Source organism: Mobula hypostoma, chromosome 17 (genome assembly GCF_963921235.1).
Source record: "Mobula hypostoma chromosome 17, sMobHyp1.1, whole genome shotgun sequence".
Lineage (NCBI taxonomy): Eukaryota > Metazoa > Chordata > Chondrichthyes > Myliobatiformes > Myliobatidae > Mobula > Mobula hypostoma.
In genome coordinates, this window is record NC_086113.1 from 22,232,391 (window position 1) to 22,244,982 (window position 12,592).

Consider the following 12,592-nt stretch of genomic DNA (forward strand, 5'->3'; position numbering starts at 1 on the left):
ACTTTAGTTCATAGGTCTTCTACAAGACAAAATGTCACAATTAAAAGTGGATGATGTAAAGAGCTTTCTAAAAGATATGAACACGTACATGGTTGAAAACATGGAAAAATATCAGAAAAAAGAGGTATCCAATTCAGTGTACAAATTAGAAAAGAAAGATGAAATTTTGAAAAAGCAATGATTAAGAAATGCTACTGTTCAAATGAACCTGGGTGTCTTATAACATGCCTCAAAGCCAATGATCAAGTGCAGCTAACAGGTATGAATTGGCAAACGATATAGCAGCCTTTACCATGAGATTGAAGTCTTACTGTAATCGTATGGAAATTCAGAATGCCCACACCAGAATTTTTAGTCTTTGACTGTTTCAAAAACAATGAATATACTTACCACGGGGTGTACTGAAGAACTATCTGACCAGTTGGTGCAGTGACTGATCTGCCTTGTGAAGAGAGATGGGATAGTCTCAGCCTGGATTCATAGAACATAGAATAGTACAGCACAGTACAGGCCCTTCAACCCACAATGCTGTGCCAACCCTCAAACCCTGCCTCCCATTTAACCCCCCACCTTAAATTCCTCCATATACCTGTCTAGTAGTCTCTTAAACTTCACTAGTGTATCTGCTTCCACCACTGACTCAGGCAGTGCATTCCACGCACCAACCACTCTCTGAGTTAAAAAACCTTCCTCTAATATCCCCCTTGAACTTCCCACCCCTTACCTTAAAGCCATGTCCTCTTGTATTGAGCAGTAGTGCCCTGGGGAAGAGGCGCTGGCTATCCACTAACAATTCCTCTTATTATCTTGTACACCTCTATCATGTCTCCTCTCATCCTCCTTCTCTCCAAAGAGTAAAGCCCTAGTTCCTTTAATCTTTAATCATAATGCATACTCTCGAAGCCAGGCAGCGTCCTGGTAAATCTCCTCTGTACCCTTTCCAATGCTTCCACATCCTTCCTATAGTGAGGCAACCAGAATTGGACACAGTACTCCAAGTGTGGCCTAACCAGAGTTTTATAGAGCTGTATCATTACATCGCGACTCTTAAACTCTGTCCCTCGACTTAAGAAAGCTAACACCCCATAAGCTTTCTTAACTACCCTACCCACCTGTGAGGCAACTTTCAGGGATCTGTGGACATGTACCCCCAGATCCCTCTGCTCCTCCACACTACCAAGTATCCTACCATTTACTTTGTACTCTACCTTGGAGTTTGTTCTTCTATTAAGAATAAATTGGACAGATACATGGATGGGAGGTGTATGGAGGGATATGGTCCGTGTGCAGGTCAGTGGGACTAAGCAGAAAATGGTTTGGCACAGCCAAGAAGGGCCAAAAGGCCTGTTTCTGTGCTGTATTTTTTCTATGGTTTCAAGGTGTACCACCTCACACTTCTCCAGGTTGAACTCCATCTGCCACTTCTGCATCCTATCAATCTCTCTCTGCAATCTTTGACAATCCTCTACACTATCTACAACACCACCAATCTTTGTGTCATCTGCAAACTTACCAACCCACCCTTCTAACCTCACATCCAGGTCGTTAATAAAAATCACGAAAAGTAGAGGTCCCAGAACAGATCCTTGTGGGACACCACTAGTCACAATCCTCCAATCTGAATATATTCCCTCCACTCCGACCCTCTGCCTTCTGCAGGCAAGCCAATTCTGAATCCACCTGGCCAAACTTCCCTGGATCCCATGCCTTCTGACTTTCTGAATAAGCCTACCATGTGGAACCTTGTCAAATGCCTTACTAAAATCCATATAGATCACATCCACTGCACTACCCTCATCTATATGCCTGGTCACCTCCTCAAAGAACTCTATCAGGCTTGTTAGACATGATCCGCCCTTCACAAAGCCATGCTGACTGTCCCTGATCAGTTTAAATGAGATCTCATTTGAAACTTAAACAATTTTTACCCGGTGTATGTTTCCTTGGCTGATGGATTTAGAGACAGGATTCAGTCTCAGAACTGATATACTGTAACTGGAGAAGTTTCTTTCATGCAGATGGTGACAAGACTTTAGCATTCTCTACCCCAGAGTACTGTGGGAGCTGTTGTTGAATTTTTCAAATCAAACAACACTAGATTGTTAGGTGCTGAAGAAATCAAGGTTCACGTGAACAGTGTAGATAAAGGATACAGAGGTTAGTGATTAGCCGTGATGTTGATGAAACCATAGACCAGACTTCTTCATCCTAATGTTCTTAAGACTGCCTTAATAAATTCAGCTCAACTGTGACAATAAACTCAAAAACCCAATGTCTTACATTTAATTGAAATGTGTGTTGATTAGTTTCCCATCCCTCAGAGTAGAACGGTTACACGAGTAAAGTGGCACAGAAATACTTTAATTGTTTCAATCACCATTTACAGAAACTATTTAAAATTACATTATTGAATGTCTAGCCTATGTCTTGCATGAATTTCTTCATAACCAGCGCAAACAAACATTGTAGATTTATATTATTCCAGCTAGTGAAATATAATTATCTCCAAACTGTACACAGAAAGAAATGCATTGCACTGTGGGTAAACAGCACACTCATGCAATTTATGTTTGGTACATTTTTTTCCAGTTAAATGTAACCACCATCTCTTGGTCACAATTAAAACCAAGCTGAATTAAAAGCAATGCAGCAATTTAATATACACAGCCTTTCTGCAATGTCTTTTTATATGAACATCACAAACAGACACTCTAATTCACATTCTTGATTTTACAAATTTAAGGTTAAAACAGAAATATTGTGGCTTCTTTATTAACACAAATTACTTAACTGCTTATTGCAAAGTAAAAGTCATTTTTACCACAACACAACAGAAGATATCTCCAATTTAAAAGAAACATCACATGATATAATAGCGTCCTACGGCAATTTCGAAAGTCATGTATTATGCTGTAGTCTTGCTTTCTTCTGGTCGGAAGGCACAGGAATATGCTGGTGACTTTTTAAAATCAGTCAAGAATCCAGGCAATAAAAGTAGTCTGAATGGATCCCACATAATTAAATACATAAATGGTTCAACTTCATTATTTTGACACCAATGTGAAATTTACATTATATCTAAATTAAAGATAGTGCTTCAGTGTATAATACAAGATTTTACTATTCAAAGTCTAATTACAGAATAAAGAGAATAAACTGCCCATACAGAAGAAAATACTGAATACAGCAAAGAACAAATACATTGACACCAACACAGTTATCTTTGCACCCTGCATACAAGAAATAGCAACATACACACAAAAATATTAAGTGCAAATATCTTTGGAAGTTAGAACAAAATAATTACTAAAACAAACATGTTTTTAAAAAAGGCAGATAATTTACTTCAAGTACAAGATATGTGACTCATAAGAAGTCAGTTTAGTGTTTATGAACTTTAATCAATTCATTTCTTCCGCTGGAATACGTTCGCCAACATTGCACCTGAAGTGGAGAGCTGACCCATTTTGTTCAAGAATCTCGTCTTTGTATCTTCACTTACAAGACTTGCAGCAATAGACATAGAACTTAAAACAATAAAAACAATTTGTGACTAAGATGAAGTGTCATGTTTAATTTAGCTCTCAAATATGCAAGATGTCAGTAATCATTAAAAGGTAAAGGAACAGTTCAAATAAATTTACAGTCAATTATTTTTAAAATGCAGAGAAACATGAGGTTTAAGAAATAGGAGCAGAATTAAGCTATTTGGCCCATCGAGTCTGCTCCATTTCATCAGAGCTGATCCAATTTTCCTCTCAGCCCGTCTCTTGCCATCACCCTGTATCCCTTCCTGCACTAACCAATTAAGAATCTATCAACCTCTGCCTTAACTATACATAAAGACTTGGCCTCCACAGATTCACCACAAATGGCACCCTCTACTCACCACCCCCCACAATCCAAGATGGGTTGCTCAGATTTTTATTGCTGTAAAATAATGTTGTACATTTATGCATAAATTGTAAATTTATATTATGATACATCTTTAAATATGCAATATTAGAGTGAGAAGGGTAGATGAATTTACGCTTTGGGTGCAATTCAGGAAATCACACACAAATTGCCCTGGTTAGACGATAGCCCAAAATTAAAACGAAATAGCAAAACCCTCTGTAGTGTCAAGCAGTCAACAAAACTGTGTCTTAAACATCACACATCAAAGTTGCTTGAATTTCCAGCATCTGCAGAATTCCTGTTGTTTGTGTCTTAAACATTATATTTTCAATGTGGATTTTAGACTAATTAATCCTGGTGAAAATGAGAATCACCAAAAAATAGTTATTCTTGTGTTTGTGAGCAACCTGGCTTTAAATCATTGAAAATGACAGAAAAGTGTACTTTTCTACCCATGCAGGTTTATTCACAGGCTAATATTTCCAATGATTACAAATGTGAAAGGAGTACATATTTGGACAAGAGAATCAACAACTGAACAAACTCTTCGTAAGGCTGGGAGTAGGAATCAACAGAAACTGGCCATTTGCAAATATTGGCAGATTTATGGGCAGAGATGCTTCAGGCAAAATAATTTTTAGAGCACTCAAGAGGCAAAAGAAATTAGACACAATTATAACAAGATCTCAGAAATCCCTGATCTTTTGCAGAGGCATGGCTGTTTTCAACTGGATTGTAATGCAGGCAAAAGAAAATCATTATAGCCTTTATCTGCTTTTTTAACTTGGTAGTCACTCAGGTAAAGATTATAAAATAGGCTGTTGATTTTTAGAGTGAAATTTCTGACTTTAAACTCTGTCCCCAAATCAAACATTCAAACTGACTTCTGCAGTTTACAGTAGGAATATTCCAAGTAAAGCACTTTTGATTTAACATACTGAAAATCAAAAGCTTAAGACAAACACATGAATGTTGAAATACTATAGAGTGTGTTGGAACAACACACAAGGTGAGGCATCAGTCATGTAGAGAGAGAAAAGAGTGGAGGCTTTAGACTGATGACCTTATGGCTGATGAAGTGTTTTTGATCAGAAACATTAACTTTCTCCACAATTCCTCTAACCTGAGACTTCCCGGCATTGCTTTATTTCAGATTTCCAGTATCTGCTGTTTTTCTATAAAGATGTTGATCTTTCTTTGTCTAATATTTCTCTGCTGATATTAATATAGAGAGAGAGCAAAAATACCTTTTGAGGTGAGCAAGCTTGACCATTCAGTGAGATCATGACTCAGCTGGTACCTCAAGTCCACATTCCCACAAAATCTCTCGTCCTTGGGTTAATGTTGTGCTCAGCAGTGCCAGCTTAAAATATAGTCAATGACCGACCAGAGTTCTCAGAATATTTCGAAGATTTACAACCTTCTACACAAAGAAATTTCTCAATCGTCCCCAGGTGACTAGCTCTATACCCTGGCATGTAAGTACCCTAGTTTTATAGATTGTTTCCTCCTGAACTCCAATGAGTTGCAGGCTTATCTTGCTCATTCTCTCTATACAGGCCCACAAAAAGGAATCAAGTTTATTTATTTAGAAAAACAGCACAGTAACAGGCCCATCTGGCCCAATGAACCTATGCCACACGATAACACCCAATTGACCTACTAACTCATACATCTTTTGAAATGTGGGAGGAAACCACAGAAAATCCATGCAGTCATGAGGAGAACATACAAACTCCTTTAGACAGCTGAGGAACTGAATCCAGGTCACTGGCGCTGTAATAGCATTACGCCAGCTGCTCTGCCCCCTACTGAAGTTATTGAATGTAATAAACCCAAGCCTAAATGATAAGCCTGAATACAGCTATAATATGAGTTGTGAATGTGCCCAGTTAAAAGACAAGCTTTTAAAGTGACAGACTTAAGATGATCTCTCATTTTTCTTTTTCCATCCAGTTCTTGTTTAGAGGATGAAATATGTCAAAATGCAAGTTGTTTGCCTCACAATCACAACATAATCAATGCATGTAATTTAATAAGTTACCTCGGAGGTTCCTGGACAGTCCTGTTCTCCACCTTCAATTCACATTCCTTAATCATAGAGTTCAGAATAACCTGAAATGATATACAGTGAATAGGCATCTGTTATATCCTTGCAAGTGGTATATGATTGCAATGAAATACTTAATTTCAGCTGAAATAACTTTTTATTCTCCAGTACACTAATAATTTTAATTTGTGGCAGACCTATTAACTCAGTGATGGGAATTAACTGTATACCCCTGTGTAAGTCTATTTCTTTCATTCCAATGAGACCTGGAAATCGTTCTAATCCATGACAGTATATTCTACTTAGCAATGCCCCCCCCCACCGCCCTCCACAAGCTCTATCTCACCTAGCCCATCAAGATTTTCCACAGCTGTGCCAGGTCATAGGCTGGGAAAACTGCTTGCTGAGCCCCAGTCTGGGTTAAGCCCGGCACAACCACAGTAGCTCCCTTTCAAATGAATAGGATTAACCAGTTCCTGGGAGAAAGGTTAAATAGTTATGTTAGATATAAGCATTAAGCAGCAGAATAGCAAGAATGTACACTGGTGAAGGCTTTGAATGAAAATATTAGTTGAAGAAACTACTCCACAATTGATATATAACAATGGCAGCATCTACATATGCAAAATTACACAGGTATACCTTGCCCACAGGAGGCAGTCAAAATCCAATTCATCAAATTATTGCCCCACCTGTACCTTTATATTCACTCACTTCTTGAAAAGTTTGGATAAAATCTGCATTAGACAGTTTGAGATGGTGTGATCATCAGAAATGGGGTCAAGCTTATTTATGGACTAGAGGGAAATTTACTCTTCCTTTTGCTCAGTTTGTACTTTAAGAGAGAAGACACAGAGATTAGATCCAGGAGGAAGAAAACTCACTAGTAAAATCCTTCCAGTACTAAACATTCCATCAAAACTCAAATGTTACACAAGTTAGCACGTCTCAAGTTCTATTCAAAGAAAACTGGAGATCTCCAAGTTTCACAGTTACAAACCTCATGCTCTGGTGAAAGGTGTTCCATATCTATTCGCAAACACTTTAAGCCAGGTAGGAAATGATTCACCATTAGTTCCTCTGAAATAACTGGAGATAAAACTATTAAGGAATATTCACCATCGAGTTCAAAACGTTTTAACCAAATGCTGATCATTTTATAATTCAGAGAGCAACTTGGGAAGTTTAGCACTATGACAGCAGTTAGCCAAGCACTAGTTCTGATAAGAATGTATTAAAAGTACATCAGTACATTGTATTGGTAGCTGTATATATCCCACCCCCACTAATGCCAATGAGGCACTGCTTGAACTCTACAGTGCCGGTGACTTGCAAACCGAACACCCCAATGGTATATTCATTATCACAGGCGATTTTAACCATGTGAACCTAAAGACAGTCCTGTCTAAATTCCACCAGCATGCTGATTTTACTACCAGAGGTGAAAATACACTAGACCTGGTTTACACTAACATACCAGGTGCTTATAAAGTAGTCCCTCAAACCCACATTGGACTCTCTGATCACTTATCTGTAATGTTAATTCCAGCATACAAACCAGTGATCAAATGGGTCAAACCCGTTTTCTAAAGGTGGTGAAAAACCTGGACTGAGGGTGCAATCTCTGCACTGCAGCATTCCTTTGATAATACGAACTGGAGAATGTTCAGGGAGGCTGCTACCTATAGCAACCATGTTAACGTTGAGGAAGATGTGGATTCTGTGACCAGCTCCATAAAGAAGTGTACTGAGGATGTTACCATCACAAAACACATCCGGGTGAGGGTGAGGGCGAGTCAGAAGCCATGGCTTACTGCAGAGGTCTGTACCAAGTTGAGGGATTGTGATGCTCCTTTTAGATCAGGAGATGTGACAGCTCTCAGGGAAGCAAGAACTGTGCTTTCCCGCTCCATCAGGAAGGCAAAATGGGAGCATTCTCAGAGAATTTCCAGTCACTTCTGTGATACCAGAGACAAGAGGTGCATGTGGCAGGGAATTCAGAGGATTACAGACTACAAGTTTACCCTGTGCATCAATGACCAGGATGCTTCACTCACTGAGAGGCTGAATGTCTTCTATGCCCAGTTTGATATGCAGGATAAAGTGCTGGCGAGGAGGGCACCTCTCCCCAGAGGGGAGCAGACACTCGATCAGGCCGAAGCAGAGGTGTGGAAGACCCTGGCTAGAGTCAACCCACACAAAGCTGTGGGGTCAGATAATATACCAGGTCAGGTTCTGAAAGACTGCACAGCCCAGCTGACAAAGGTCCTGACAGATATATTTAACATCTCTCAGGAACAATCCATTGTCTCCTCAGTTTTCAAGGTGGCAACCATCATTCAGGTGCCAAAGGAGGCAACAGTGACCTACCTAAATGACTATCATCCGGTGGCATTAACATCAACCATTATGAAATGCTTTGTGAGGCTGGTCATGGAGCACATTAAAGCCTTTCTCCCGGATACGCTGGACCCTTTCCAGTTCGCTTATCATTCAAATCAATTCACTGCTGATGCAATAGCCTCTACCTCCACTATGTCCCGTCCCACCTGGAAAATTGGTTCTCATATGCCAGACTGCTGTTTATAGACTTCAGTTCAACATTCAACACCATCGTACGCCAGAAAATGGTGGGGAACCTGTCCTTGCAGGGTCGCAACACCTCCCTCTGCAATTGGATACTGGACTTATTAAGATTAAGGCCACAGTCAGTCTGTGTGGGCAGCGACATCTCTAGTCCCATCACCCTGAGCACGAGGGCTCCCCGAGGCTGTGTGCTCAGCCTGCCACTGTTCACACTGCTGACGTATGACTGTGTTGCAGGATCAAGCTCAAATCCTGTCATCAAGTTTGCGAATGACACAACGGTGGTTGGTCTTATCAAGAACTGTGATGAGGTGGAGTATAGAGAGGAAGTGGAGAGGCTGGTGGGGGTATTGGTGTAAGAAGAACAACCTATGCTTGAATGTGGAAAAGACAAAGGAAATCATTGTGGACTTCAGGAAGGTGCAGACAAACCATCTCCTCTGCAAATAATGGCTCCTCCATAGAGAGAATTAAGTGCACCAAGTTCCTGGGAGTTCACATTACAGGTGACCTCACCTGGTCCCTTAATATCACCTCCATGAACAAGGCGGCACAGCATCAGCTCCACTTCCTAAGAAGATTTAGGCAAGCAAGGCTTCCACTCCCCATCTTAAATGCGTTTTACAGTAGCACCATTAAGGACAAGTCGCATCTCCATCTGGTATTGCAGCAGTGAAGTATTGGACCAAAAGACCCTATAAAGGACTGTGAGAATAGCTGAGAGGATCATAGGGGTCTCACTACCATCCATCAGGGACATTTATCAGGAGCGATGAATACACAGGGCCCTTAGTATTATTAAGGATCCCACTTATCCATCCAGCATCCTCTTTCACTTTCTACCATCAGGCAGGAGACTACGATGCATAAAACCAACAATGGTCAGGATGAGGAACAATTTCTTGTCCCATGCCATTAGGCTTCTGAATTGCCAGCCGCATCATATTCAAAGTGTCACTGGTTAATCTGTTCTGTACTGTAAAATATTTAATATTACTGTACTTTAGTTTGTTATTTGTGCGATTCATCTATAGATTTTATCCATACCTTCATAAGTTATTGTGTGTTATGTGCCTTACACCCTGGCTTGAAGAAACATCATCTCATTTCCATATACATTATAAGTTATATACACGTATGTAGTTAAATGACAAAAAAACTGCACTTGACTTGTGGGTTACAAATAGGCATTAATTGCAATTAATGTTAATTTGGTCTATCGCTAAAGACTTCCTTTGGCAGCACTCAGCACTAAGGTAAATTTCTTTGAAGTTAGTAGCTCAGATGAGCATTCTAAATACACAATACACCCAGTAAAGGCTTTGAAGAATTTGAACTATACTACAAAAACTTAAACTTCATTAAAGTATAGAATAAATATTTTTTAGAAAATCCTACATTTTGCAACCTCCTACTTTCTAAAAATTATCTACACGATAAAAATATTCAAGTCTGTTACATACAAAATCCTGTAGAATTATACAAACCTCGATTTTTATTTATGAGTAGTTCCAAAATATAATAAGGTAGGACGTAAGACTTAGTTAAGGGTTAAAGAACAAGGTAGCTAATATGTAAACCTTACACAAGGTGGATTCTGTTAACTGCACTAAATGACTCAAGACATTGCATAACTAAGATGAAATGTAAATGATGCCCTAAAATAGCTTTTCCATACAGTAACAGTTGGTGAAATCAGTTGTCAGTTTGTTATTTAGACAGACTGGAAAAGCAGAACAAACCTGTGGGGTCACCAAGTTGAAAAAAACAAAATGATAAGAGAGCGATGAATAGAAGAATAGAGGAGCAATGGCAGGAAATACTGGCATGAGGGTAAACAATGGCTAGACTTGCATGAGGTGCCAATTGGGGTGAAGCTTAAATGCCACATGTATCATCAGTGACCGAATTCAGTATCATTTTTCATACTAACACTGATTACCTACTGCATCACAATGTTCCGCATCCAACACACCATTCTCTGCAACTTTTCGCCATTTTCAATGGGATCCTACCACCCACCTTCTGCTTTGCACCGGGATTGCTTTCTCCGTTCATTCCTCCCCACCGATCTCCCACCTGACACTTATTCCTGCAAACGGAAGAAATGACACACCTGCCTGTTCACCCGCTCCCTCAAGCGCCATTGAGGGTCCCAAATAGTCCTTCCAGGTGAGCTAATACTTCACCTGCGATTCTCTCAGGCTGACTACTGTATATCTGGAGTGGCCTCCTCTACATCAGTGAGTTTCTGGTAGCCAACCCCATTCTGATATGTTGGCCCATGGTATCCTCTACTGCCATGAAGAGGCCACTTTTGGGTTGAGGGCACAGCTCATATTCTCTCTGGGTAGCCTGCAACCTGAAGGCATGAACACCGATTTCTGTCCCTCTTCTCCTTTCCTTCTTCTTCTATTTCCCATTCTGGGTCCCCCCTTACCTCTTCTCTTTTCTTCACCTGCCTACCACTTCCCCCGGTGCCTCTCCTCCTTGCCTTTTTCCCACAGTCCACTCTCCTCCTCCTGTCAGAATCCTCCTTCAGCCATTTACTTTTTCCACCCATCACTTCCCAGACTCTAACTTCACCCTCCCCCCAATCCACCCACCTTCTCCCTCCACTAGCTTCACCCATCTTCTAGCTTGTACTCCATCCCTTCATCCCCCCACCTTTTTATTTGGTCTTCTTCTCCCTTCCTTTCCAGTCCTGATGAAGGGTCTCAGCCCAAAAGTCGATTCTTTATTCCTTTCTATAAATGCTGATGACCTGCAGAGTTCCTTCAGCATTTTGTGTGTGTCACACTAGAAGTCAGGTTGAATAGATAAATAGATTTATACTCTACTGACCTCAAAGGAAATTACAGTGTCAAAGTAGCATTACAAGTAGACAGATATATAAATATTAGAAGAGAAGTAGAAACAATAAAAAATAAGTTACCTCAAACAGTCTAACAGGAAGGGGTCATCACTTCCCCAGCTATAGGTTGATTCATTATAGAACCTAATGGCCGAAGGTAAAAATGACCCATGTAGCATCTTTGGAGTAGCGTAGTTGTCTTAGTCTATTACTAAAAGTGTCTCCTGTTCAGCCAAGGTGGCATGCAGAGGGTGAGAAACATTGTCCGAATTGCCAGATTTTCCATAGGGTCCTTCGGTCTACCACAGCCTCCAGTGTGTCTAGTTTGACTCCTATAACAGAGCCAGCCTTTCTAATCAGTTTACTGAGCCTGTTGGCATCACCCATGTTGATACCAATGCCCCAGCACACCACCGCATAGAAGATTGCATGGGCGACAACAATCTTGTCGAATATGGCAGAACGTGCATACTCAAAAGGACCTCAGTCTCCGCAGGAAGTAGAGGAGACTCTGGCCCTTCTTGTACACATCCTTTGTGTTGGTGCTCTACTCAAGTCTGTCATTCCCCCAGGTACTTGTAGGTGCTCACCACATCCTCACCATCAATAGTATTGGGGAGCAGTGTAGGCTTAATCTTCCTAAAGTGGATCACCATCTCCTTTGTCTTACTGATGTTGTGCCGCAGATGATTCAGCTTTCACCATCTGACAAAGTCCTCCACCAGCGGCCCCGTATTCATCCTCCCGTCCTCCCTTTATACATCTGACTATTGCTGAATCAGCAGAGAATTTCTGCAGATGACATTACTCAGTGTTGTATCTAAAGTCCAAAGTATACAGAGTAAACAGGAAGGGAGCCAATACAGTCCCCTGTAGGGCTCCAGTGCTGCTTATAGCCATGTCTGACACACAGCTCTGAAGCTGCACAAACTGCAGTCTGCCAGGCAGGTAGTCCATTATCCAGGATACAATGGAAGTACCAGCAGGCACTGAATGGAGCTTTCCCCCCAGCAATGAGGGCTGTATGGTATTGAAGGCACTTGAGAAATCTAAAAACATGATCCTGACAGTGCTGACCTGCTTATCCAAATGGGTGTAGGCTCAAAAACTCAGGCCAGGCAACAGCAAAGGTGAAAAACAGCATCAAGGTCAAGGACCACTTAATACAAGACTCATTTGAATGTCGGAGGAGGAAGGATACTAAG

At 40.7% G+C, this 12,592-nt stretch overlaps 1 protein-coding gene across 7 annotated transcripts in view; it reads right to left on the reverse strand.

Moving 5' to 3' along the window:
* Positions 1–2,351: 2,351 nt before the first annotated feature.
* Positions 2,352–12,592, reverse strand: part of relch (RAB11 binding and LisH domain, coiled-coil and HEAT repeat containing) — a 103,777-nt gene continuing 93,536 nt past the window's right edge. For all 7 annotated transcript variants that reach the window (XM_063069650.1, XM_063069649.1, XM_063069647.1 and 4 more), the window contains 3 exons: positions 6,948–7,036; positions 5,942–6,012; positions 2,352–3,527 (listed from right to left, as the gene is read on the reverse strand). In XM_063069650.1, coding sequence (XP_062925720.1) covers positions 3,407–3,527; positions 5,942–6,012; positions 6,948–7,036 — 281 coding nt within the window. In that variant the 3' untranslated portion in view covers positions 2,352–3,406. The remainder of the gene's footprint in view (positions 3,528–5,941; positions 6,013–6,947; positions 7,037–12,592) is intronic.